This window comes from Oncorhynchus tshawytscha, unplaced genomic scaffold (genome assembly GCF_018296145.1).
Source record: "Oncorhynchus tshawytscha isolate Ot180627B unplaced genomic scaffold, Otsh_v2.0 Un_contig_13456_pilon_pilon, whole genome shotgun sequence".
Classification (NCBI taxonomy): domain Eukaryota; kingdom Metazoa; phylum Chordata; class Actinopteri; order Salmoniformes; family Salmonidae; genus Oncorhynchus; species Oncorhynchus tshawytscha.
In genome coordinates this window covers 17,794-40,000 of record NW_024609074.1, presented here as the reverse complement: position 1 = coordinate 40,000, position 22,207 = coordinate 17,794, and the positions used below count along the sequence as shown (strand labels likewise).

General features: G+C 45.9%; 1 protein-coding gene across 5 annotated transcripts in view; it reads right to left on the bottom strand.

Annotated features, from left to right (window-relative positions):
- LOC112241161 (BAH and coiled-coil domain-containing protein 1) overlaps positions 1-22,207 on the bottom strand; it is a 65,688-nt gene that overhangs the window by 27,013 nt on the left and 16,468 nt on the right. For 4 of the 5 annotated variants that reach the window (XM_042314123.1, XM_042314124.1, XM_042314120.1 and 1 more), the window contains exons 7-12: positions 20,403-20,572; positions 18,048-18,184; positions 16,597-16,710; positions 8,343-8,463; positions 6,651-6,915; positions 1,273-1,482 (exon numbers count right to left, since the gene is read on the bottom strand). In XM_042314123.1, the coding sequence (XP_042170057.1) occupies positions 1,273-1,482; positions 6,651-6,915; positions 8,343-8,463; positions 16,597-16,710; positions 18,048-18,184; positions 20,403-20,572 (1,017 nt within the window). The remainder of the gene's footprint in view (positions 1-1,272; positions 1,483-6,650; positions 6,916-8,342; positions 8,464-16,596; positions 16,711-18,047; positions 18,185-20,402; positions 20,573-22,207) is intronic. The other variant, XM_042314122.1, reaches the window with a different exon arrangement.

Sequence of the window (22,207 nt, the reverse complement as noted above, 5' to 3'; positions counted from 1 at the left end):
TGTGCTGAGTGAAGGGTACTGTGTACTGAGTGAAGGGTACTGTGTACTGAGTGAAGGGTACAGTGTGCTGAGTGAAGGGTACTGTGTACTGAGTGTACTGTGTGAGTGAGGGTACTGTGTACTGAGTGAAGGGTACTGTGTGCTGAGTGAAGGGTACTGTGTACTGAGTGAAGGGTACAGTGTGCTGAGTGAAGGGTACTGTGTACTGAGTGAAGGGTAGTGAAGGGTACTGTACTGTACTGTGTACTGAGTGAAGGGTACAGTGTGCTGAGTGGGGTACTGTGTACTGAGTGAAGGGTACTGTGTACTGAGTGAAGGGTTTCTATGGTACTGTGTACTGAAGGGTACTGTGTACTGAGTGAAGGGTACTTGTGCTGAGTGTGTGTACTGAGTGAAGGGTACAGTGTGCTGGACTCTAGGTAGTGTGCTGAGTGAAGGGTACAGTGTGCTGATGAAGGTTTCTGAGTGAAGGGTACTGTGTACTGAAGGGTACAGTTTGTACTGGTAGTGAAGGGTACACTGTGTATGAGTGAAGGGTACAGTGTGCTGAGTGAAGGGTACTGTGTGCTGAGTGAAGGGTACTGTGTACTGAGTGAAGGGTACAGTGTGAGTGAAGGGTACTGTGATGAGTGTTACTGTGTACTGAGTAGTGTTTCTGAGGAAGTACTGTGTACTGAGTGGTTTCTGTGTAGGTGAAGGGTACAGTGTGCTGAGTGAAGGGTACAGTGTTTCTGAGTGAAGGGTACTGTGTGCTGAGTGGAGGTACTGTGTACTGAGTGAAGGGTACAGTGTGCTGAGTGGAGGGTACAGTGTGCTGAGTGAAGGGTACAGTGTGCTGAGTGAAGGGTACAGTGTGCTGAGTGGAGGGTACAGTGTGCTGAGTGGAGGGTACAGTGTGCTGAGTGAAGGGTACAGTGTGCTGAGTGAAGGGTACAGTGTGCTGAGTGGAGGGTACAGTGTGCTGAGTGAAGGGTACAGTATGCTGAGTGAAGGGTACAGTGTGCTGAGTGAAGGGTACTGTGTGCTGAGTGGAGGGTACAGTGTGCTGAGTGAAGGGTACAGTGTACTGAGTGAAGGGTACAGTGTGCTGAGTGGAGGGTGGAGGATACAGTGTACTGAGTGAAGGGTACAGTGTGCTGAGTGGAGGGTACAGTGTACTGAGTGAAGGGTACAGTGTACTGAGTACCTGACCTGGCTGGAGAAGAGAGCCACCCTATCCCCCTGTCCCCCTCTTCCCCCTCCCCCTCCACCCAGTCACCTCAGCCCACTCACCCTGGTTGGAGGATTCACTCTCTGTAGGGGAGGTCTCTCCCCCCTCCATGGCTTCCTGACTCCTGGCTCGGAGGACCCTGGCCCTGGGCTGCTGCAGCCGTGTGGATCCCTGGACCCCAAGAGCTCCCCCCATCCCTTTCCTCCTGCCCCCACGCATCATCAGCGGGGTCCCTGTCCAGCCCTCCTGGCCGCCGCTGTCTGCACTGGCTGCTGAGAGAGAGAGAGCACACACAGAGTAAGAGTATAGCATTGCCAGTTGCATTGGTGCCGTGACTCAGATCGGTACACAACATAGAAATAGAATTACAACACTAGAATGGACAGGTCAATGTAGGTCTAATAACTTAACTACATTGCAGACATATTGTATTATTAATATCGTAAGTGGGCTATGGTAGTGTTTCTCTCTATAGTAGTGTTTCTCTCTATAGTAGTGTTTCTATGGTAGTGTTTCTCTCTATAGTAGTGTTTCTCTCTATAGTAGTGTTTCTCTCTATGGTAGTGTTTCTCTCTATGGTAGTGTTTCTCTCTATGGTAGTGTTTCTCTCTATGGTAGTGTTTCTCTCTATGGTAGTGTTTCTATGGTAGTGTTTCTATGGTAGTGTTTCTCTCTATGGTAGTGTTTCTCTCTATGGTAGTGTTTCTATGGTAGTGTTTCTCTCTATGGTAGTGTTTCTCTCTATGGTAGTGTTTCTATGGTAGTGTTTCTCTCTATGGTAGTGTTTCTCTCTATAGTAGTGTTTCTCTCTATGGTAGTGTTTCTCTCTATAGTAGTGTTTCTATGGTAGTGTTTCTCTCTATGGTAGTGTTTCTCTCTATGGTAGTGTTTCTATGGTAGTGTTTCTCTCTATGGTAGTGTTTCTCTCTATGGTAGTGTTTCTCTCTATGGTAGTGTTTCTCTCTATGGTAGTGTTTCTATGTAGTGTTTCTATGGTAGTGTTTCTATGGTAGTGTTTCTCTCTATGGTAGTGTTTCTCTCTATGGTAGTGTTTCTCTCTATGGTAGTGTTTCTATGGTAGTGTTTCTCTCTATGGTAGTGTTTCTATGGTAGTGTTTCTCTCTATGGTAGTGTTTCTATGGTAGTGTTTCTCTCTATGGTAGTGTTTCTATGGTAGTGTTTCTATGGTAGTGTTTCTAGTGTTTCTATGGTAGTGTTTCTCTGTAGTGTTTCTCTCTATGGTAGTGTTTCTATGGTAGTGTTTCTATGGTAGTGTTTCTCTCTATGGTAGTGTTTCTCTCTATGGTAGTGTTTCTCTCTATGGTAGTGTTTCTATGGTAGTGTTTCTATGGTAGTGTTTCTCTCTATGGTAGTGTTTCTCTCTATGGTAGTGTTTCTATGGTAGTGTTTCTATGGTAGTGTTTCTCTCTATGGTAGTGTTTCTCTCTATGGTAGTGTTTCTATGGTAGTGTTTCTATGGTAGTGTTTCTCTCTATGGTAGTGTTTCTCTCTATGGTAGTGTTTCTATGGTAGTGTTTCTATGGTAGTGTTTCTCTCTATGGTAGTGTTTCTCTCTATGGTAGTGTTTCTCTCTATGGTAGTGTTTCTCTCTATGGTAGTGTTTCTCTCTATGGTAGTGTTTCTCTCTATGGTAGTGTTTCTCTCTATGGTAGTGTTTCTATGTAGTGTTTCTCTCTATGGTAGTGTTTCTATGGTAGTGTTTCTCTCTATAGTGTTTCTCTCTATGTGTGTTCTCTCTATGGTAGTGTTTCTATGGTAGTGTTTCTCTCTATGGTAGTGTTTCTCTCTATGGTAGTGTTTCTCTCTATGGTAGTGTTTCTCTCTATGGTAGTGTTTCTCTCTATGGTAGTGTTTCTATGGTAGTGTTTCTATGGTAGTGTTTCTATGGTAGTGTTTCTATGGTAGTGTTTCTATGGTAGTGTTTCTATGGTAGTGTTTCTATGGTAGTGTTTCTATGGTAGTGTTTCTCTCTATGGTAGTGTTTCTCTCTATGGTAGTGTTTCTATAGTAGTGATTCTCTCTATGGTAGTGTTTCTATGGTAGTGTTTCTATAGTAGTGTTTCTATGGTAGTGTTTCTCTCTATGGTAGTGTTTCTATGGTAGTGTTTCTCTCTATAGTAGTGTTTCTCTCTATAGTAGTGTTTCTCTCTATAGTAGTGTTTCTCTCTATAGTAGTGTTTCTATGGTAGTGTTTCTATGGTAGTGTTTCTATAGTAGTGTTTCTATGGTAGTGTTTCTCTCTATGGTAGTGTTTCTATGGTAGTGTTTCTATGGTAGTGTTTCTATAGTAGTGTTTCTATGGTAGTGTTTCTATGGTAGTGTTTCTCTCTATGGCAGTGTTTCTCCCTATGGTAGTGTTTCTATAGTAGTGTTTCTCTCTATGGTAGTGTTTCCATGGTAGTGTTTCTCTCTATGGTAGTGTTTCTATGGTAGTGTTTCTATAGTAGTGTTTCTCTCTATGGTAGTGTTTCTCTTTCTATGGTAGTGTTTCTATGGTAGTGTTTCTCTCTATAGTAGTGTTTCTATGGTAGTGTTTCTCTCTATGGCAGTGTTTCTCCCTATGGTAGTGTTTCTATAGTAGTGTTTCTCTCTATGGTAGTGTTTCCATGGTAGTGTTTCTCTCTATGGTAGTGTTTCTATGGTAGTGTTTCTCTCTATAGTAGTGTTTCTCTCTATGGTAGTGTTTCTATAGTAGTGTTTCTCTCTATGGTAGTGTTTCTATGGTAGTGTTTCTCTCTATGGTAGTGTTTCTATAGTAGTGTTTCTCTCTATGGTAGTGTTTCTATGGTAGTGTTTCTCTCTATGGTAGTGTTTCTATGGTAGTGTTTCTCTCTATGGTAGTGTTTCTATGGTAGTGTTTCTCTCTATGGTAGTGTTTCTATAGTAGTGTTTCTCTCTATGGTAGTGTTTCTATAGTAGTGTTTCTATGGTAGTGTTTCTATGGTAGTGTTTCTATGGTAGTGTTTCTCTCTATGGTAGTGTTTCTATGGTAGTGTTTCTCTCTATGGTAGTGTTTCTATGGTAGTGTTTCTCTCTATGGTAGTGTTTCTATAGTAGTGTTTCTCTCTATGGTAGTGTTTCTATGGTAGTGTTTCTCTCTATGGTAGTGTTTCTATAGTAGTGTTTCTCTCTATAGTAGTGTTTCTCTCTATAGTAGTGTTTCTATGGTAGTGTTTCTCTCTATGGTAGTGTTTCTCTCTATGGTAGTGTTTCTATGGTAGTGTTTCTATAGTAGTGTTTCTCTCTATAGTAGTGTTTCTCTCTATGGTAGTGTTTCTATAGTAGTGTTTCTCTCTATGGTAGTGTTTCTATAGTAGTGTTTCTCTCTATAGTAGTGTTTCTCTCTATAGTAGTGTTTCTCTCTATAGTAGTGTTTCTCTCTATGGTAGTGTTTCTATCTATGGTAGTGTTTCTATGGTAGTGTTTCTCTCTATGGTAGTGTTTCTATGGTAGTGTTTCTCTCTATGGTAGTGTTTCTCTCTATGGTAGTGTTTCTATAGTAGTGTTTCTATGGTAGTGTTTCTCTCTATGGTAGTGTTTCTCTCTATAGTAGTGTTTCTCTCTATAGTAGTGTTTCTAGTAGTGTTTCTATGGTAGTGTTTCTATGGTAGTGTTTCTCTCTATGGTAATGTTTCTATAGTAGTGATTCTCTCTATGGTAGTGTTTCTATGGTAGTGTTTCTATAGTAGTGTTTCTATGGTAGTGTTTCTCTCATGGTAGTGTTTCTATGGTAGTGTTTCTATGGTAGTGTTTCTCTCTATGGTAGTGTTTCTCTCTATAGTAGTGTTTCTCTCTATGGTAGTGTTTCTCTCTATGGTAGTGTTTCTATGGTAGTGTTTCTATGGTAGTGTTTCTCTCTATGGTAGTGTTTATATGGTAGTGTTTCTCTCTATGGCAGTGTTTCTCTCTATGGTAGTGTTTCTATAGTAGTGATTCTCTCTATAGTAGTGTTTCTATGGTAGTGTTTCTATGGTAGTGTTTCTATGGTAGTGTTTCTCTCTATGGTAGTGTTTCTCTCTATGGTAGTGTTTCTCTCTATGGTAGTGTTTCTATGGTAGTGTTTCTCTCTATGGTAGTGTTTCTATGGTAGTGTTTCTCTCTATGGTAGTGTTTCTCTCTATGGTAGTGTTTCTATGTAGTGTTTCTCTCTATGGTAGTGTTTCTATGGTAGTGTTTCTCTCTATGGTAGTGTTTCTCTATGGTAGTGTTTCTATGGTAGTGTTTCTATGTAGTGTAGTGTTTCTCTCTATGTTTCTCTCTATGTAGTGTTTCTCTCTATGGTAGTGTTTCTCTCTAGGTAGTGTTTCTATGGTAGTGTTTCTCTCTATGGTAGTGTTTCTATAGTAGTGTTTCTATGGTAGTGTTTCTCTCTATGGTAGTGTTTCTATGGTAGTGTTTCTCTCTATGGTAGTGTTTCTATGGTAGTAGTGTTTCTATGGTAGTGTTTCTTTCTATGGTAGTGTTTCTATCTCTCTATGGTAGTGTTTCTATGGTAGTGTTTCTCTCTATGGTAGTGTTTCTATGTAGTGTTTCTATGGTAGTGTTTCTATGGTAGTGTTTCTCTCTATGGTAGTGTTTATATGGTAGTGTTTCTCTCTATGGCAGTGTTTCTCTCTATGGTAGTGTTTCTATAGTAGTGATTCTCTCTATAGTAGTGTTTCTATGGTAGTGTTTCTATGGTAGTGTTTCTATGTAGTGTTTCTCTCTATAGTAGTGTTTCTATGGTAGTGTTTCTATGGTAGTGTTTCTATGTAGTGTTTCTCTCTATAGTAGTGTTTCTCTCTATGGTAGTGTTTCTCTCTATGGTAGTGTTTCTATGGTAGTGTTTCTCTCTATAGTAGTGTTTCTCTCTATGGTAGTGTTTCTCTCTATGGTAGTGTTTCTCTCTATGGTAGTGTTTCTCTCTATAGTAGTGTTTCTCTCTATGGTAGTGTTTCTCTCTATGGTAGTGTTTCTCTCTATGGTAGTGTTTCTCTCTATGGTAGTGTTTCTCTCTATGGTAGTGTTTCTCTCTATGGTAGTGTTTCTCTCTATAGTAGTGTTTCTCTCTATAGTAGTGTTTCTCTCTATAGTAGTGTTTCTCTCTATGGTAGTGTTTCTCTCTATGGTAGTGTTTCTCTCTATAGTAGTGTTTCTATGGTGGTGTTTCTCTCTATGGTAGTGTTTCTATGGTAGTGTTTCTCTCTATGGTAGTGTTTCTCTCTATGGTAAACTACACATACAGAACACAGTGCTCAGGTCAGGGCAGAATAAGGAATGTACTCATTCTCCCAATACAGAAAAGGTGGTTCCACCATGTGCTTTCCACATCATATGACACAGATGCCTAAATAACGTCACTGTCCGTCACATAACTGAAACACAACATTGTGAGAAAACTCCAAAGGTTACAAATGAAATCAATCACCATGATTCTTACCTGTGTCACTCTGACCGCCGGACTCGTTGATGACTCGTCTGGACTCGGCCTTGGAGGTGGCCTGGCCTCGATGTCCATGGTGCTTTGGGGCAGAACTAGCTGCAGAGGCCGACTCCTCCTTATCCCGTGGTCCCGCCCCCATCCCAGTCCTCTTCCCGCCCTGGGCCTTGTGCTGTCTGAGCTGCTGATGGGCCACGTCACGGGCCAGCTTAGAGCTGAGGACACCGTGAAGGACACTCTTTCTGCTACTGCCATGCACTTTTATCTATGAGAACAGACAACAGAGGAGGACGGGGGGAGAGAGAACAGAAAGAGAGAACGAGAAGAAAGAGAGAAATAGAAAGAGAGAGAGAGACTGTTACACCTCCGGACACACACAGGCAGCCAGAGGGACAGAGCTCAGTTCAGCTCACAGACAGCCAGAGGGACAGAACTCAGTTCAGCTCACAGTCAGCCAGAAGGACAGAGCTCAGTTCAGCTCACAGATAGTCAGAAGGACAGAGCTCAGTTCAGCTCACAGACAGCCAGAGGGACAGCCAGAGGACAGCCACAGAGCTCAGCTCAGCAGCAGAGGGACAGAGCTAGTCAGAGGGACAGAGCTCAGTTCAGCTCACAGACAGCCAGAGGGACAGAACTCAGTTCAGCTCACAGTCAGCCAGAAGGACAGAGCTCAGTTCAGCTCACAGATAGTCAGAAGGACAGAGCTCAGTTCAGCTCACAGACAGCCAGAGGGACAGAGCTCAGCTCAGCTCACAGATAGTCAGAGGGACAGAGCTCAGTTCAGCTCACAGACAGCCAGAGGGACAGAGCTCAGTTCAGCTCACAGAGAGCAATAGGGACAGAGCTCAGTTCAACTCACAGATAGTCAGAAGGACAGAGCTCAGTTCAGCTCACGGATAGTCAGAGGGACAGAGCTCAGTCCAGCACACAGATAGTCAGAGGGACAGAGCTCAGTTCAGCTCACAGACAGCCAGAGGGACAGAGCTCAGTTCAGCTCACAGACAGTCAGTGGGACAGAGCTTAGTTCAGCTCACAGGCAGTCAGTGGGACAGAGCTCAGTTCCGCTCACAGATAGTCAGAAGGACAGAGCTCAGTTCAGCTCACAGATAGTCAGAGGGACAGATGAAGATCCACAAATTAAAAATATATTAACATGGAGAGCTGGGGATTTGACACTTTAGAGTTTAAAATTAAAAATTTAAATGTGAGTGTTTAGTACAAACTTTGTTTCTTTTTTTATTGACACATTTCTAGTCATTGGAACCAGTGGCGGCTGGTGGGAGAAGCTATAGGAGGACGGGTTCATTGTAATGGCTGGAATGGAATACATGGAACAGAGTGAAACATGTGGTTTCCATATTTTTGATGTGTTTGATACCGTTTCATTTATTCCATAAAAAAAGAAACAAAGTGTGTACAAAACACTCACACTTTAATTTAGCCTATAGGCTATCAGGGTAAACATAGATCACGCAACATACAATATTTACATAACAACTAGCATAGTGGCTAACATAGCATACGGTATAACACAAAGGCTAGCAGGCTACATAGCAGTAATGGTATGTAGCCATTATGGAATACTGTATGGAGGGCTCAGAGAAGTGTTCAGTAACTATAAGGGTTTTCTACAGAGTGTGTAGCTGTTCTGGAGGGATAGAGGACAAAGAGATACAACTAAAGAACCCTGACCTCTGCCGCGCCGAGCTGCTCAAAGCCCCGATTGGACAGCTTCTTCTTCTTCCTCTGGGCGTCCCCACCCCCTCCTCCCAGCAGGTCCTCGGGCGACAGGCCAAGTCCCGCCCCTAACGACCTGCCAGTCAAAACACGGGAGAGCATTCATTAGAGGAAGAAGAGCGGTGGAATGAAAGAGAGGAAGACCAGAGGGGAAAGGAGGGGTTGAGTCACCTCTGTGGGTTGTTATAGCTGATGAACAGAACAAGACAAAACCCCGGAGCCCTGTTCTCACAAACCCCCAAACCGGCACGCTTGAAAAATTGGGATCTAACGGGGCGAACCTGGGATTGTTGGAGGCCAGTGTTGGATAAGAAGCAGGAAAGCTTTATCAAGGGAGTTCCCCCTGGCCTATACAAGCACAGAGAGATGCTTTGAAAGATACAGGGAATCACTGAATGGTCTGAAGGCACGTTCTGCATTTGTATGCGGCTTCTATTGTTCTGGCAGTTGAATATCAGAGCTCTCCAGTTTCCATTTCCATATCAGTGCAGCTAGCAGCTCCTCTCCCCCTACAGAGTAGCAACATCACAGGGCTGGTTTAGAAGCAGAGCGAAAATGCCCTTGAATATCCCCCTGGAAACCTGCCCGGCGACCACACAGATGCGAGCCAGGCCGTACTCACACAAAAGATGAACTTCCCCTCTCCTACTGTGTGCACAGTCTTAGCCATGCCATCAGTCACGTCGACTGGGAGAGTTAGCAGCGGCCTAATCAGGACTGTGGATCGCCGGCTCAAAACCTTTCAGAGTTTAAAGGGAAATCTCTATTACGCTGCGCTGTAAGTCCTCTGATTACATCATTACACACAGGCTAGAATAGCACGTGCCTGAGTCCATGTGTGTCTGTTATATGTGCCAGGTAAAAATGTAACAAACTGACTGTGTGTGTGTGTGCTCCCTAAAATGTGAGACAATGACTGAGCAAGTGTGTGTGTGTGTGTGTGTGTGTGTGTGTGTGTGTGTGTGTGTGTGTGTGTGTGTGTGTGTGTGTGTGTGTGTGTGTGTGTGTGTGTGTGTGTGTGTGTGTGTGTGTGTGTGTGTGTGTGTGTGTGTGTGTGTGTGTGTGTGTGTGTGTGTGTGTGTGTGTGTGTGTGTGTGTGTGTGTGTGTGTGTGTGTGTGTGTGTGTGTGTGTGTGTGTGTGTGTGTGTGTGTGTGTGTGTGTGTGTGTGTGTGTGTGTGTGTGTGTGCGTGTGTGTGTGAGTGATTGACAGGAGAATGGCAGCGGTGGCAGAAGTGTGAGCTGTCCCTGAGAGGCAGACCCCTTCGATCCCTTCCCTCCCTCACACACTGACAAACAATGTGACAGAGCCCCTTCCCTCAGAGGACTGGCAGGGTGAAGAAGCACACAGCCCCACACTGACTAATTAAACACAGTTGATTAGCAGCTCCTAGTTTGTACACACACACACGCACCTACACACGCATACACACTCACAGAGATAAACACACACACAAACACACAGATACAGACACACACACAGGCAAACACTCACTCACTCACTCACACACACACACACACACACACACACACACACACACACACACACACAGGCAAACACTCACTCACTCACACTCACACACACACACACACACACACACACACACACACACACACACACACACACACACACACACACACACACACACACACACACACACACACACACTCAGTCCAATCAGAAAAGCCAGCACCACAAAAGTGCCCAAGTAACTCTACCAAAGGAAATTGGTTTTACATAGCCCTCCAATGTAACACAACATTGGGCCAATCTGTCCCTGTCTGCACCGTGTCTCATTCAAAAACACCCACATTCCTGTAGCTGCAGGCCATGGAGACATTACAGTAACTGGAGACCAGTCATGGAGACATTACTATAACTGGAGACCAGTCATAGAGACATTACTGTAACTGGAGACCAGTCATGGAGACATTACTGTAACTGGAGACCAGTCATGGAGACATTACTGTAACTGGAGACCAGTCATGGAGACATTACTGTAACTGGAGACCAGTCATGGAGACATTACTGTAACTGGAGACCAGTCATGGAGACATTACTGTAACTGGAGACCAGTCATGGAGACATTACTATAACTGGAGACCAGTCATGGAGACATTACTGTAACTGGAGACCAGTCATGGAGACATTACTGTAACTGGAGACCAGTCATGGAGACATTACTGTAACTGGAGACCAGTCATGGAGACATTACTGTAACTGGAGACCAGTCATGGAGACATTACTGTAACTGGAGACCAGTCATGGAGACATTACTGTAACTGGAGACCAGTCATGGAGACATTACTGTAACTGGAGACCAGCCATGTAGACATTACTGTAACTGGAGACCAGTCATGGAGACATTACTGTAACTGGAGACTAGTCATGCCCCTCCTTCCATCTCCCCTCCCTCCATCCATCCTTCCATCTCCCCTTCCCTCCATCCATCTCCATCTCCACCCTCCCTCCATCCATCCTTCCATCTCCCCCTCCCTCCATCCATCCTTCCATCTCCCCTTCCCTCCATCCATCTCCATCCTCCATCCATCCTTCCATCTCCCCCTCCCTGCATCCATCCTTCCATCTCCCCCTCCCTCCATCCATCCTTCCATCTCCACCCTCCCTCCATCTCCCTCTACACCCTCCCTCCATCTCCCTCTCCACCCTCCCTCCATCCATCCTTCCATCTCCCTCTCCACCATCTCTCCATCTCTCTCTCCACCCTCCCTCCATCCATCCTTCCATCTCCCTCTCCACCCTCTCTCCATCTCTCTCTCCACCCTCCCTCCATCCATCCTTCCATCTCCCTCTCCACCCTCTCTCCATCTCTCTCTCCACCCTCCCTCCATCCATCCTTCCATCTCCCTCTGCACCCTCCCTCCATCCATCCTTCCATCTCCCTCTCCACCCTCCCTCCATCCATCCTTCCATCTCCCTCTCCACCCTCCCTCCATCCATCCTTCCATCTCCCTCTCCACCCTCTCTCCATCTCTCTCCCACCCTCCCTCCATCCATCCTTCCATCTCCCTCTCCACCCTCTCTCCATCTCTCTCTCCACCCTCCCTCCATCCATCCTTCCATCTCCCTCTCCACCCTCTCTCCATCTCTCTCTCCACCCTCCCTCCATCCATCCTTCCATCTCCCTCTCCACCCTCCCTCCGTCTCCCTCTCCACCCTCCCTCCCTCTCCCTCTCCACCCTCCCTCCATCTCCCTCTCCACCCTCCTTCCTTCCATCCATCCTTCCATCTCCCTCTCCACCCTCCCTCCATCTCTCTCTCCACCCTCCCTCCATCCATCCTTCCATCTCCCCTTCCCTCCATCCATCCCTTCGCTGTAGGCCCTGCCGCCTACCGCCCTTTCATTTCTGGTGTCACTGTCACAGGGCATCAGTGTCCCTGTGCGGCCTGGCTGGACGAGGGGTGGGGGAGGACTGGAGGGGAGAATGTGAGGGAAGGGGGCAGGGGTACACAGGCGGAAGGAGAGTAGAGTTGACATCGCAGTGGGAGAGCTGGGAGCACTATGGAACGCTGCCCAGAAATGGGAGGGAGGGAATAGAACTGTTGGCTGCTCTGGGGTAGCACTAAGCCCCTCCAAGGCTTCCATATGGACATTGATGACAGCACTAATTGAAAATTGACAACACAGAGACACACACACACAAACACACACAGATGTACACACATGCGAGTAGACGCAAACACACACACACACACATGGATGCACACACAGATGTATACATGTACACACAAGCACACAAACACATGTGTGCACACATACACACAGGCACACACACACACACACACTCCAATCTGGATACCACCAATGAGCATTTACACACCGACATAGCAAAATAAAGATATGGGCGGCTGATGTTTGTGGGAACCTCTTTAGTTTCTGTGTTTCCCTGGGACGAGCAATATCACCCACATCCAGATTAATTATTAATATTCATGTATTATTCATATTTTATTTCAGAATTTGGATAACAATTATGAGCTACCCACTGATTTATTAAAAACAGAAAAATATGTTTTAATTGAGAAGTAGGAATTGGTCTGACGACCAAAAAGAAAGGAAATTCACATGAGCCCCACAAGGCCTCCTCCACCCATGCTCTACCAAGGTTTTCCAGCACCGCAAGGCTTACTCCACCCATGCTCAACCAAGGTTTTCCAGCACCACAAGGCCTACTCCACCCATGCTCTACCAAGGTTTTCCAGCACCACAAGGCCTACTCCACCCATGCTCTACCAAGGTTTTCCAGCACCACAAGGCCTACTCCACCCATGCTCTACCAAGGTTTTCCAGCACCACAAGGCCTACTCCACCCATGCTCTACCAAGGTTTTCCAGCACCGCAAGGCCTACTCCACCCATGCTCTACCAAGGTTTTCCAGCACCACAAGGCCTACTCCACCCATGCTCTACCAAGGTTTTCCAGCACCACAAGGCCTTCTCCACCCATGCTCTACCAAGGTTTTCCAGCACCACAAGGCCTACTCCACCCATGCTCCACCAAGGTTTTCCAGCACCACAAGGCCTCCTCCACCCATGCTCTACCAAGGTTTTCCAGCACCACAAGGCCTACTCCAATCATGCTCTAACCAAGGTTTTCCAGCACCACAGGGCATACTCCACCCATGCTCTACCAAGGTTTTCCAGCACCACAAGGCCTACTCCACCCATGCTCTACCAAGGTTTTCCAGCACCACAAGGCCTACTCCACCCATGCTCTACCAAGGTTTTCCAGCACCACAAGGCCTCCTCCACCCATGCTCTACCAAGGTTTTCCAGCACCACAAGGCCTACTCCAATCATGCTCTAACCAAGGTTTTCCAGCACCACAGGGCCTCCTCCACCCATGCTCTACCAAGGTTTTCCAGCATCACAAGGCCCACTCCACCCATGCTCTACCAAGGTTTTCCAGCACCACAAGGCCTACTCCACCCATGCTCTACCAAGGTTTTCCAGCATCACAAGGTCTACTCCACCCATGCTCTACCAAGGTTTTACAGCATCACAAGGCTTACTCCACCCATGCTCTACCAAGGTTTTACAGCATCACAAGGCCTACTCCACCCATGCTCTACCAAGGTTTTCTAGCACCACAAGGCCTACTCCACCCATGCTCTACCAAGGTTTTCCAGCACCACAAGGCCTACTCCACCCATGCTCTACCAAGGTTTTCCAGCACCACAAGGTCTACTCCACCCATGCTCTACCAAGGTTTTCCAGCACCACAAGGCCTACTCCACCCATGCTCTACCAAGGTTTTCCAGCACCACAAGGCCTACTCCACCCATGCTCTACCAAGGTTTTCCAGCACACAGATTTGACCAACTACAGTAGCTATGTTGGTCTACTGTACTTTAAAACTATGTGTATGCTGGTTGCTTAGGATTCAAACCTTCTCAAACAGCCTAATTCATACTCTTCGAGGAGGTGCTCCCACAATAATGTGATTTGTACAACATACAAGGTAATGTATTGCATTCCTCCCAGTCTAAACTAAGACATTATCCCATTCCAATTCCTTTTTTTATTATATGAAAGCAAGCTTTTCTTTTATACTTCTAACACCATCAGGGTTGATTGAATGAGCTGTTTTGCCTTGTAGTAATATGGTCATGTTAAACCTTTATTTTAACATTACATGTCATTGAAAAATAAATATATTTCATGATATCTTTTTTCATCAGTCGGTACCCAACAGAATAACAGGAGGTGGTGTGTTGAACATCGTCCCTCATATAGACATAGAGTACTATAGAGCTGTCTGCATTCCTGGTTTCTGTAAGCTTTAGCTTACCTGTGTAAAATTGACATAAGCTCAGAACTACTTGTTTTTCAAACATGGTCCTGTTTTATCAATTGCTGTGCTGAACAATGAACAGTGAATTACCTCAAATGACTATGTAGCTTAAAGTTATGTGTGCATTTGTATTTAATTTTGCAATACAGATGATGACGCTACAATAATCCGTGTTTACAATAGGCCTATATCCAGAAATACATGCAGCCTTAATGATATACACAGTTTATTTGTTTGTGCTCTGATTACACACAAGTGTTCAGGTCAGCAGTTTACACAGATGACTTCAGCCATATGAAAAACCATAGCCAAATATACCTACCTAGCTAGCTAGCTACCTTCCTTTTTAGTTCTCATTCAACTGGTGTTAGCTAGCCAGCTACAGCTGCTAGCCTTCTACTAGCAAGCTGCTACTGTTGCGCAGCAACCGAGTTGCTCGATCCAATTTGATGTTTTATGACATTTCTGAGATTTTATGAAATATGTTAGCATTGTCAGAAATGCTACAAAAAGGGAGCACATCGTTGTTTTTTATTGGGAAGAAATGTGCACATGAGAGCAATAAATTGCGATATTAATAAAAACTGTTGCACCTACAAACTTATTCAGTCCAAATGGATCTAAGTCTAATGGTCCCCTTTTAATCCGACGTCTAGAAATTTGAAATCATTTTGGGAGAGAAAAAAGTCTGTCGACCCTAATGCTCACGACCCTGTCAAAATTCAGGTATAATGGTTCTTGTTAACGGACAGACGGCTAATGACGAGAGGCGTGTTGTGTACCTTCAATCAAGTTGACTTGCAAATTGTCATCGACATTGGTGACATATTGGCTTAGATATGACGGTAGCGAGATTTGAATTTAACATTGTGCTTCAACCAATGCATGCGACTATAATTTGTCAGATAAATTGAGAGCAACGGGCTGTCAGTGTGTGTCAGTGTGTCTTGGCAGCTGTACGGCCCTGTGTGACCGACCCGATCCCCTCCTGACCCCTCTGACTCCCTGGCCTTAATGATAGTCCATGTCCCATTCCTGGAGCTGGGGAAGATTACAGGATAATTCACAGGACTCTAATTACAACCCCCACCAGCCCCCTTCCACCGCTCTCAGCTCCCAGGCACACCCCAGACTCCTCTGGCCCCTCAGCCCTCCTGCCCCCAAGCCCTCCTGGCCCCTCTCTTTCCCCCCCAGCCCTCCTGGCCCCCTCTGCCCCCCAGTCCTCCTGGCCCCCTCTGCCCTCCCAGCCCTCCTGCCCCCTCTACCCTCCTGCCCCCAGCCCTCCTGGCCCCTCAACCCTCCTGGCCCCCTCTGCCCCCTCAGCCCTCCTGCCCCCTCAGTCATCCTGGCCCCCTCTGCCCCCTCAGCCCTCCTGGCCCCTCTCTGCCCCCTCAGCCCTCCTGGCCCCTCTCTGCCCCCTCAGCCCTCCTGGCCCCCTCAGCCCTCCTGGCCCCCTCTGCCCCCTCAGCTCTCCTGCCCCCTCAGCTCTCCTGCCCCCTCAGCCCTCCTGGCCCCCTCTGGCCCACCAGCCCTCCTGGCCCCCTCTGCCCCCCAGCCCTCCTGGCCCCCTCTGCCCCCCAGTCCTCCTGGCCCCCTCTGCCCCCTCAGCCCTCCCATCCCTCCTGACCGTCCTCTGCCCCCTCAGCCCCCTGGGGGCAGCCCTCCTGCCTCTGGCCCACCAGCCCTCCTGCCCCTCTGGCCCCCAGCCCTCCTGCCACCTCAGCCCCCAGCCCTCCTGGCCCCCAGCCCTCCCTCTGGCCCCTCAGCCCTCCTCTGGCCCCCCAGCCCTCCTGCCCCCTGGCACTCCTCTCCCCCCGTCTGCCCCCCAGCCCTCCTGGCCCCCTCTGGCCCCTCAGCCCTCCTGCCCCCCAGCCCTCCTGGCCCCCTCTGCCCCTTCAGCCCTCCTGGCCCCCAGCCCTCCTGGCCCCCAGCCCTCCTGGCCGTCCTCTGGCCCACAGTAATGCCATTCAGGTTTTAAATGAGCTGTGCGGAAACTGGCTGAGACACATGGACAGAGGAATACAATGGAACACAGTCACACCGAGGCACTCCCAGACAGTATGTGGACGGACACAACACACCCAACCACACATACACATGTGTAGAACACACAAACACTACACAGATGACATCTTGAAATGAATACATACACTTAAAACATCCACATGCACAAACAGGCGCCCACACAAACACACACACGCACCACCGATGGATTAAACTGTAATACAATGTAGTCTCTGTGCTGATTAGGTAAAGATTAGGTTAAACTGGACTTCCTTGAAGGGGTCAGCTGGGTTCTCCCATTTCCTGTTGATGGCATGAGTCTCCTGGATTGCAGTGATATGTAGGAGGCTTGTCAGTGTGTTTGGGCTATGGCCAGGCAGGGAGATGAGCCTTGACTTTCCTCTGGGTCTCAGAGGAGGAGCCTGGGCCAGCGGCGGGGGTTGATTTACGTTTCCTGGGCCGCCCCGGTCCTCTACGAGCAGGGCTGCGAGGTGTTTCCTCCTTCCTGTAGACACACACACACTCATGAGAACACTACGACACTGTATTTGAGCACAGGACCAGATAAACTGGAGAAGGAAGGAGGGAATACTTCAGGAGATAGAAAGGGAGTGTGATGTCATGGCTTCAGTTTGTTTTGTGGGCTGCTTTTAGAAATCAGTTAAAGGAGCGATTAGGAGACTAGGGAAATATCACAACATGAAACTAGGAGGTAGTCATGAGGCTAGGAGGTAGTCATGAGACTAGGAGGTAGTCATGGGACTAGGAGGTAGTCATGAGACTAGGAGGTAGTCATGAGACTAGGAGGTAGTCATGAGACTAGGTGGTAGTCATGAGACTAGGAGGTAGTCATGAGACTAGGAGGTAGTCATGAGACTAGGAGGTAGTCATGGGACTAGGAGGTAGTCATGAGACTAGGAGGTAGTCATGAGACTAGGAGGTAGTCATGAGACTAGGAGGTAGTCATGAGACTAGGAGGTAGTCATGAGACTAGGTGATAGTCATGAGACTAGGAGGTAGTCATGAGACTAGGGGGTAGTCATGAGACATGTTGAAGGATAATGTATAGGATAATAGTAAAGGACATGGTCAAGGATAATGTATTGGAGAATAGTGAAGTACAAGTTGAAGGATAATGTATAGGAGAATAGTTAAGTACATGTTGAAGGATAATGTATAGGAGAATAGTAAAGGACATGGTCAAGGATAATGTATAGGAGAATAGTGAAGTACATGTTGAAGGATAATGTATAGGATGATAGTAAAGGACTCGTCGAATGATAATGTATAAGACGATAGTAAATTATATGGTGAAGGATAATGTACAGGAGGATAGTAAAGGACGGGTCGAAGGATAATGCATATGATGATAGTAAATGATAATGTATGTGACGATAGTAAATTACCCGTTGAAAGATAATGTATAGTATGACAGAAAAGGACTCGTCGAAGGATAATGTATAGGATGATAGTAAATGATCATGTATAGGATGATAGTAAATGACTCGTTGAAGGATGATGTATAGGATGATAGTAAAGGACCCGTTGAAGGATAATGTATAGGATGATAGTAAAGGACACGGTGAAGGATAATGTATATGAAGATAGTAAATGATAACGTATACGAGGATAGTAGTTGACTCGTTGAAGGATAATGTATAGGATGATAGTACATTATATGGTGAAGGATAATGTATAGGATGATAGTAAAGGACAGGGTGAAGGATAATGTATATGATGATAGTAAAGGATATGGTAAAGGATCATGTATATAGGAGGATAGTAAAGGACATGGTGAAGGATAATGTATAGAAGGATAGTAAAGGACATATTGTATCTTACTGGTGGTCATGCTTCCTCTGTAGCTTGGCTAACTCCCTCTGTTTCTCTTTGTAGCGCCTCTGGAGCTCTGCCAGCTTCACCCGCATGGCCAGCTCCGGACCCTCCATCCTCTCCATGGTGCCCTTGGCCGGGCATGCCTGAATGTTCACAATACTAATCAATCAATCAAGTGTATTTTATGAATCTGTTATATCTGGAGTACTTCTCCTGTCTTATCCGGTGTCCTTGTGTGAATTTAAGTATGCTCTCTCTAATTCTCTCTTTCTCTCTTTCTTTCTCCCTCTCGGAGGACCTGAGCCCTAGGACCATGCCCCAGGACTAACTGACATGATGACTCCTTGCTGTCCCCAGTCCACCTGGCCGTGCTGCTGCTCCAGTTTCGACTGTTCTGCCTGCGGCTATAGAACCCTGACCAGTTCACCGGACGTGCTACCTGTCCCAGACCCGCTGTTTTCAACTCTCTAGAGACAGCAGGAGTGGTAGAGATTAGAGGCCGACCGATTATGATATTTCAACGCCGATACCGATACCGATTATTGGAGGCCCAAAAAAGCTGACACCGATTAATCGGCCGATTTAAAAAAAAAAAAGTATTTGTAATAATGACAATTACAACAATACTGATTTAACACTTATTTTAACTTAATATAATACGTCAATAAAATCAATTTAGCCTCAAGTAGATAATGAAACATATTCAATTTGGTTCAAATAATGCAAAAACAAAGTGTTGGAGAAGAACGTAAAAGTGCAATATGTGCCATGTAAGAAAGCTAACGTTTCAGTTCCTTGCTCAGAACATGAGAACATATGAAAGCTGGAGGTTCCTTTTAACATGAGTCTTCAATATTCCCAGGTAAGAAGTTTTAGGTTGTAGTTATTATAGGACTATTTCCCTCTATACCATTTGTATTTCATAAACATTTGACTATAGGATGTTCTTATAGGCACTTTAGTATTGCCAGTGTAACAGTATAGCCTCCGTCCCTCTCCTCGCTCCTCCCTGGGCTCGAACCAGCAACACAACGACAACAGCCACCACATCGAAGCAGCATTACCCATGTAGAGCAAGGGAAACAACCACCCCAAGGCTCAGAGCGAGTGAAGTTTGAAACGCTATTAGCGCGCGCTAACTAGCCAGCCATTTCACTTCGGTCACACCAGCCTCATCTCGGGAGTTGATAGGTTTGAAGTCATAAACAGTGCAATGCTTGATGCACAACGAAGAGCTGCTGGCAAAACGCACAAAAGTGCTGTTTGAATGAATGTTTACGCGCCTGCTTCTGCCTACCACCGCTCAGTCAGATACTTAGATACTTGTATGCTTATATGCTCAGTCAGATTATATGCAACACAGGGCACGCTAGATAATATCTAGTAATATCTTCAACCATGTGAAGTTAACTAGTGATTATGATTGATTGTTTTTTATAAAATAAGTTTAATGCTAGCTAGCAACTTACCTTGGCTTACTGCATTTGCGTAACAGGCAGTCTCCTTGTGGAGTGCAACGAGAGAGAGGCAGGTCGTTATTGCGTTGGACTAGTTACCTGTAAGGTTGCACGATTGGATCCCCCGAGCTGACAATGTGAAAATCTGTCTTTCTGCCCCTGAACGAGGCAGTTAACCCACTGTTCCTAGGCCGTCATTGAAAATATGAATATGTTCTTAACTGACTTGCCTAGTTAAATAAAGATTAAAGAAAGGTGCAAAAAAATATATGAAAAAAATTGGCAAATCGCCGCCCAAAAACACAGATTTACGATTGTTATGAAAACTTGAAATCGGCCCTAATTAATCGGTCAATCTGATTAATCGGTCGACCTCTAGTAGAGATACTTTTAATGATTGGCTATGAAAAGCCAACTGATATTTACTCCTGAGGTGCTGACTTGCTGCACCCTTGACAACTACTGTGATTATTATTATTTGACCATGCTGGTCATTTATGAACATTTGAACATCTTGGCCATGTTCTGTTATAATCTCCACCCGGCACAGCCAGAAGAGGACTGGCCACCCCACATAGCCTGGTTCCTCTCTAGGTTTCTTCCTAGGTTTTGACCTTTCTAGGGAGTTTTTCCTAGCCAACGTGCTTCAACACCTGCATTGCTTGTTGTTTGGGGTTTTAGGCTGGGTTTCTGTACAGCACTTTGTGACATCAGCTGATGTACGAAGGGCTATATAAATACATTTGATTTGATTTTAAAGGCTTATACAAGCTATTAAACTAACAGTCTAAAATCAGAGTGTGCACTTAACCATTTAAAATTCCTTCTCATGTATTTTTTGAATGTACTGCATTCTATTCTAATGGTAAATAGAACATCAGGATACAGTATAGTTGTACTCTACCGGTTCGTGGCGAGGTGTCCAGCTGTATTTCCTGCGCAGGTTGAGGGTCTTGCGGGCCGGGTAGTGCCGCCCGGCACCCTCCCCGCTACCCTCCTGGGCACCCAGCTCCAAGGCACGGGCTGCTGCCAGGGTGGCAAGACTCTGGAGGTCAAAGATCAACATCTCCTCTCCTGTGGGTCGAAACACAGACTCGGTCAGGGGTCAGGGAAAACGAGCTGTGATAATGACAGACATGTTCATTCAGAGTTAGATGTTACGTGTCATTCCAGTATCTTATTTTGATTTGAATTCCATCTAGGGTGTGATCCTGTGCAGCACACCTTCCTCTGTAACACTTTACTTGGATAGCTCATCTGTAGCTCTACAAATGTAATGTTGAGATGCTGCTGAAAGGCTGAAGGCATGCTGTTGAGATGCTGCTGAAAGGCTGAAGGCATGCTGTTGAGATGCTGTTGAAAGGATGAAGGCATGCTGTTGAGATGCTGTTGAAAGGCTGAAGACATGCTGTTGAGATGCTGTTGAAAGGCTGAAGGCATGCTGTTGAGATGCTGTTGAAAGGCTGAAGACATGCTGTTGAGATGCTGTTGAAAGGCTGAAGGCATGCTGTTGAGATGCTGTTGAAAGGATGAAGACATGCTGTTGAGATGCTGAAGACATGCTGTTGAGATGCTGCTGAAAGGCTGAAGACATGCTGTTGAGATGCTGAAGACATGCTGTTGAGATGCTGCTGACAGGACGAAGACATGCTGTTGAGATGCTGCTGAAAGGATGAAGACATGCTGTTGAGATGCTGCTGAAAGGATGAAGACATGCTGTTGAGATGCTGCTGAAAGGCTGAAGACATGCTGTTGAGATGCTGAAGACATGCTGTTGAGATGCTGCTGAAAGGATGAAGACATGCTGTTGAGATGCTGTTGAAAGGCTGAAGGCATGCTGTTGAGATGCTGTTGAAAGGCTGAAGACATGCTGTTGAAAGGCTGAAAACATGCTGTTGAGATGCTGTTGAAAGGCTGAAGACATGCTGTTGAGATGCTGCTGAAAGGCTGAAGACATGCTGTTAAGATGCTGAAGACATGCTGTTGAGATGCTGCTGAAAGGCTGAAGACATGCTGTTGAGATGCTGCTGAAAGGATGAAGACATGCTGTTGAGATGCTGTTGAAAGGCTGAAGACATGCTGTTGAGATGCTGCTGAAAGGATGAAGACATGCTGTTGAGATGCTGCTGAAAGGCTGAAGGCATGCTGTTGAGATGCTGTTGAAAGGCTGAAGACATGCTGTTGAGATGCTGCTGAAAGGCTGAAGACATGCTGTTGAGATGCTACAGTGCTGATAGTCTACTGATGTTTGTACGTTGAACATCTGCAGATGGACTGCAGACACTTTCTAGTTGAAAGTCAATGGACATGCAGTTGACATGCTCCATATGGTCTATCCAACAGGGCTCTGGTCAGTTTCATTTCAAGTCTAATAAATTAATCAAGTAAACCAAATTCTAATTCCAATTCGACAGTTTCCTCATTTGAAAGCATTCGAGAGAATTGGAATTGGAATTTCAGTGTACTTCCTGAATTGACTGGAATTGAAATCAAACTGACCAAAACCTTGCTATCCAAACAAAGTGTTACCTCTTCATCATATTCAAATGAATGGAGGAAAGAGCTGGAGATGAAGCTAGAATGAGCTGACAGACACACAGGAACGTTCCTCTGAGAGGTCATGTCAGTGTGGAACAAACAGATGCTGCTGTGGTACTACCTGACCATCTGGCCCAGGGTTCCACCATGCAGTATAGACATCTACAGTAC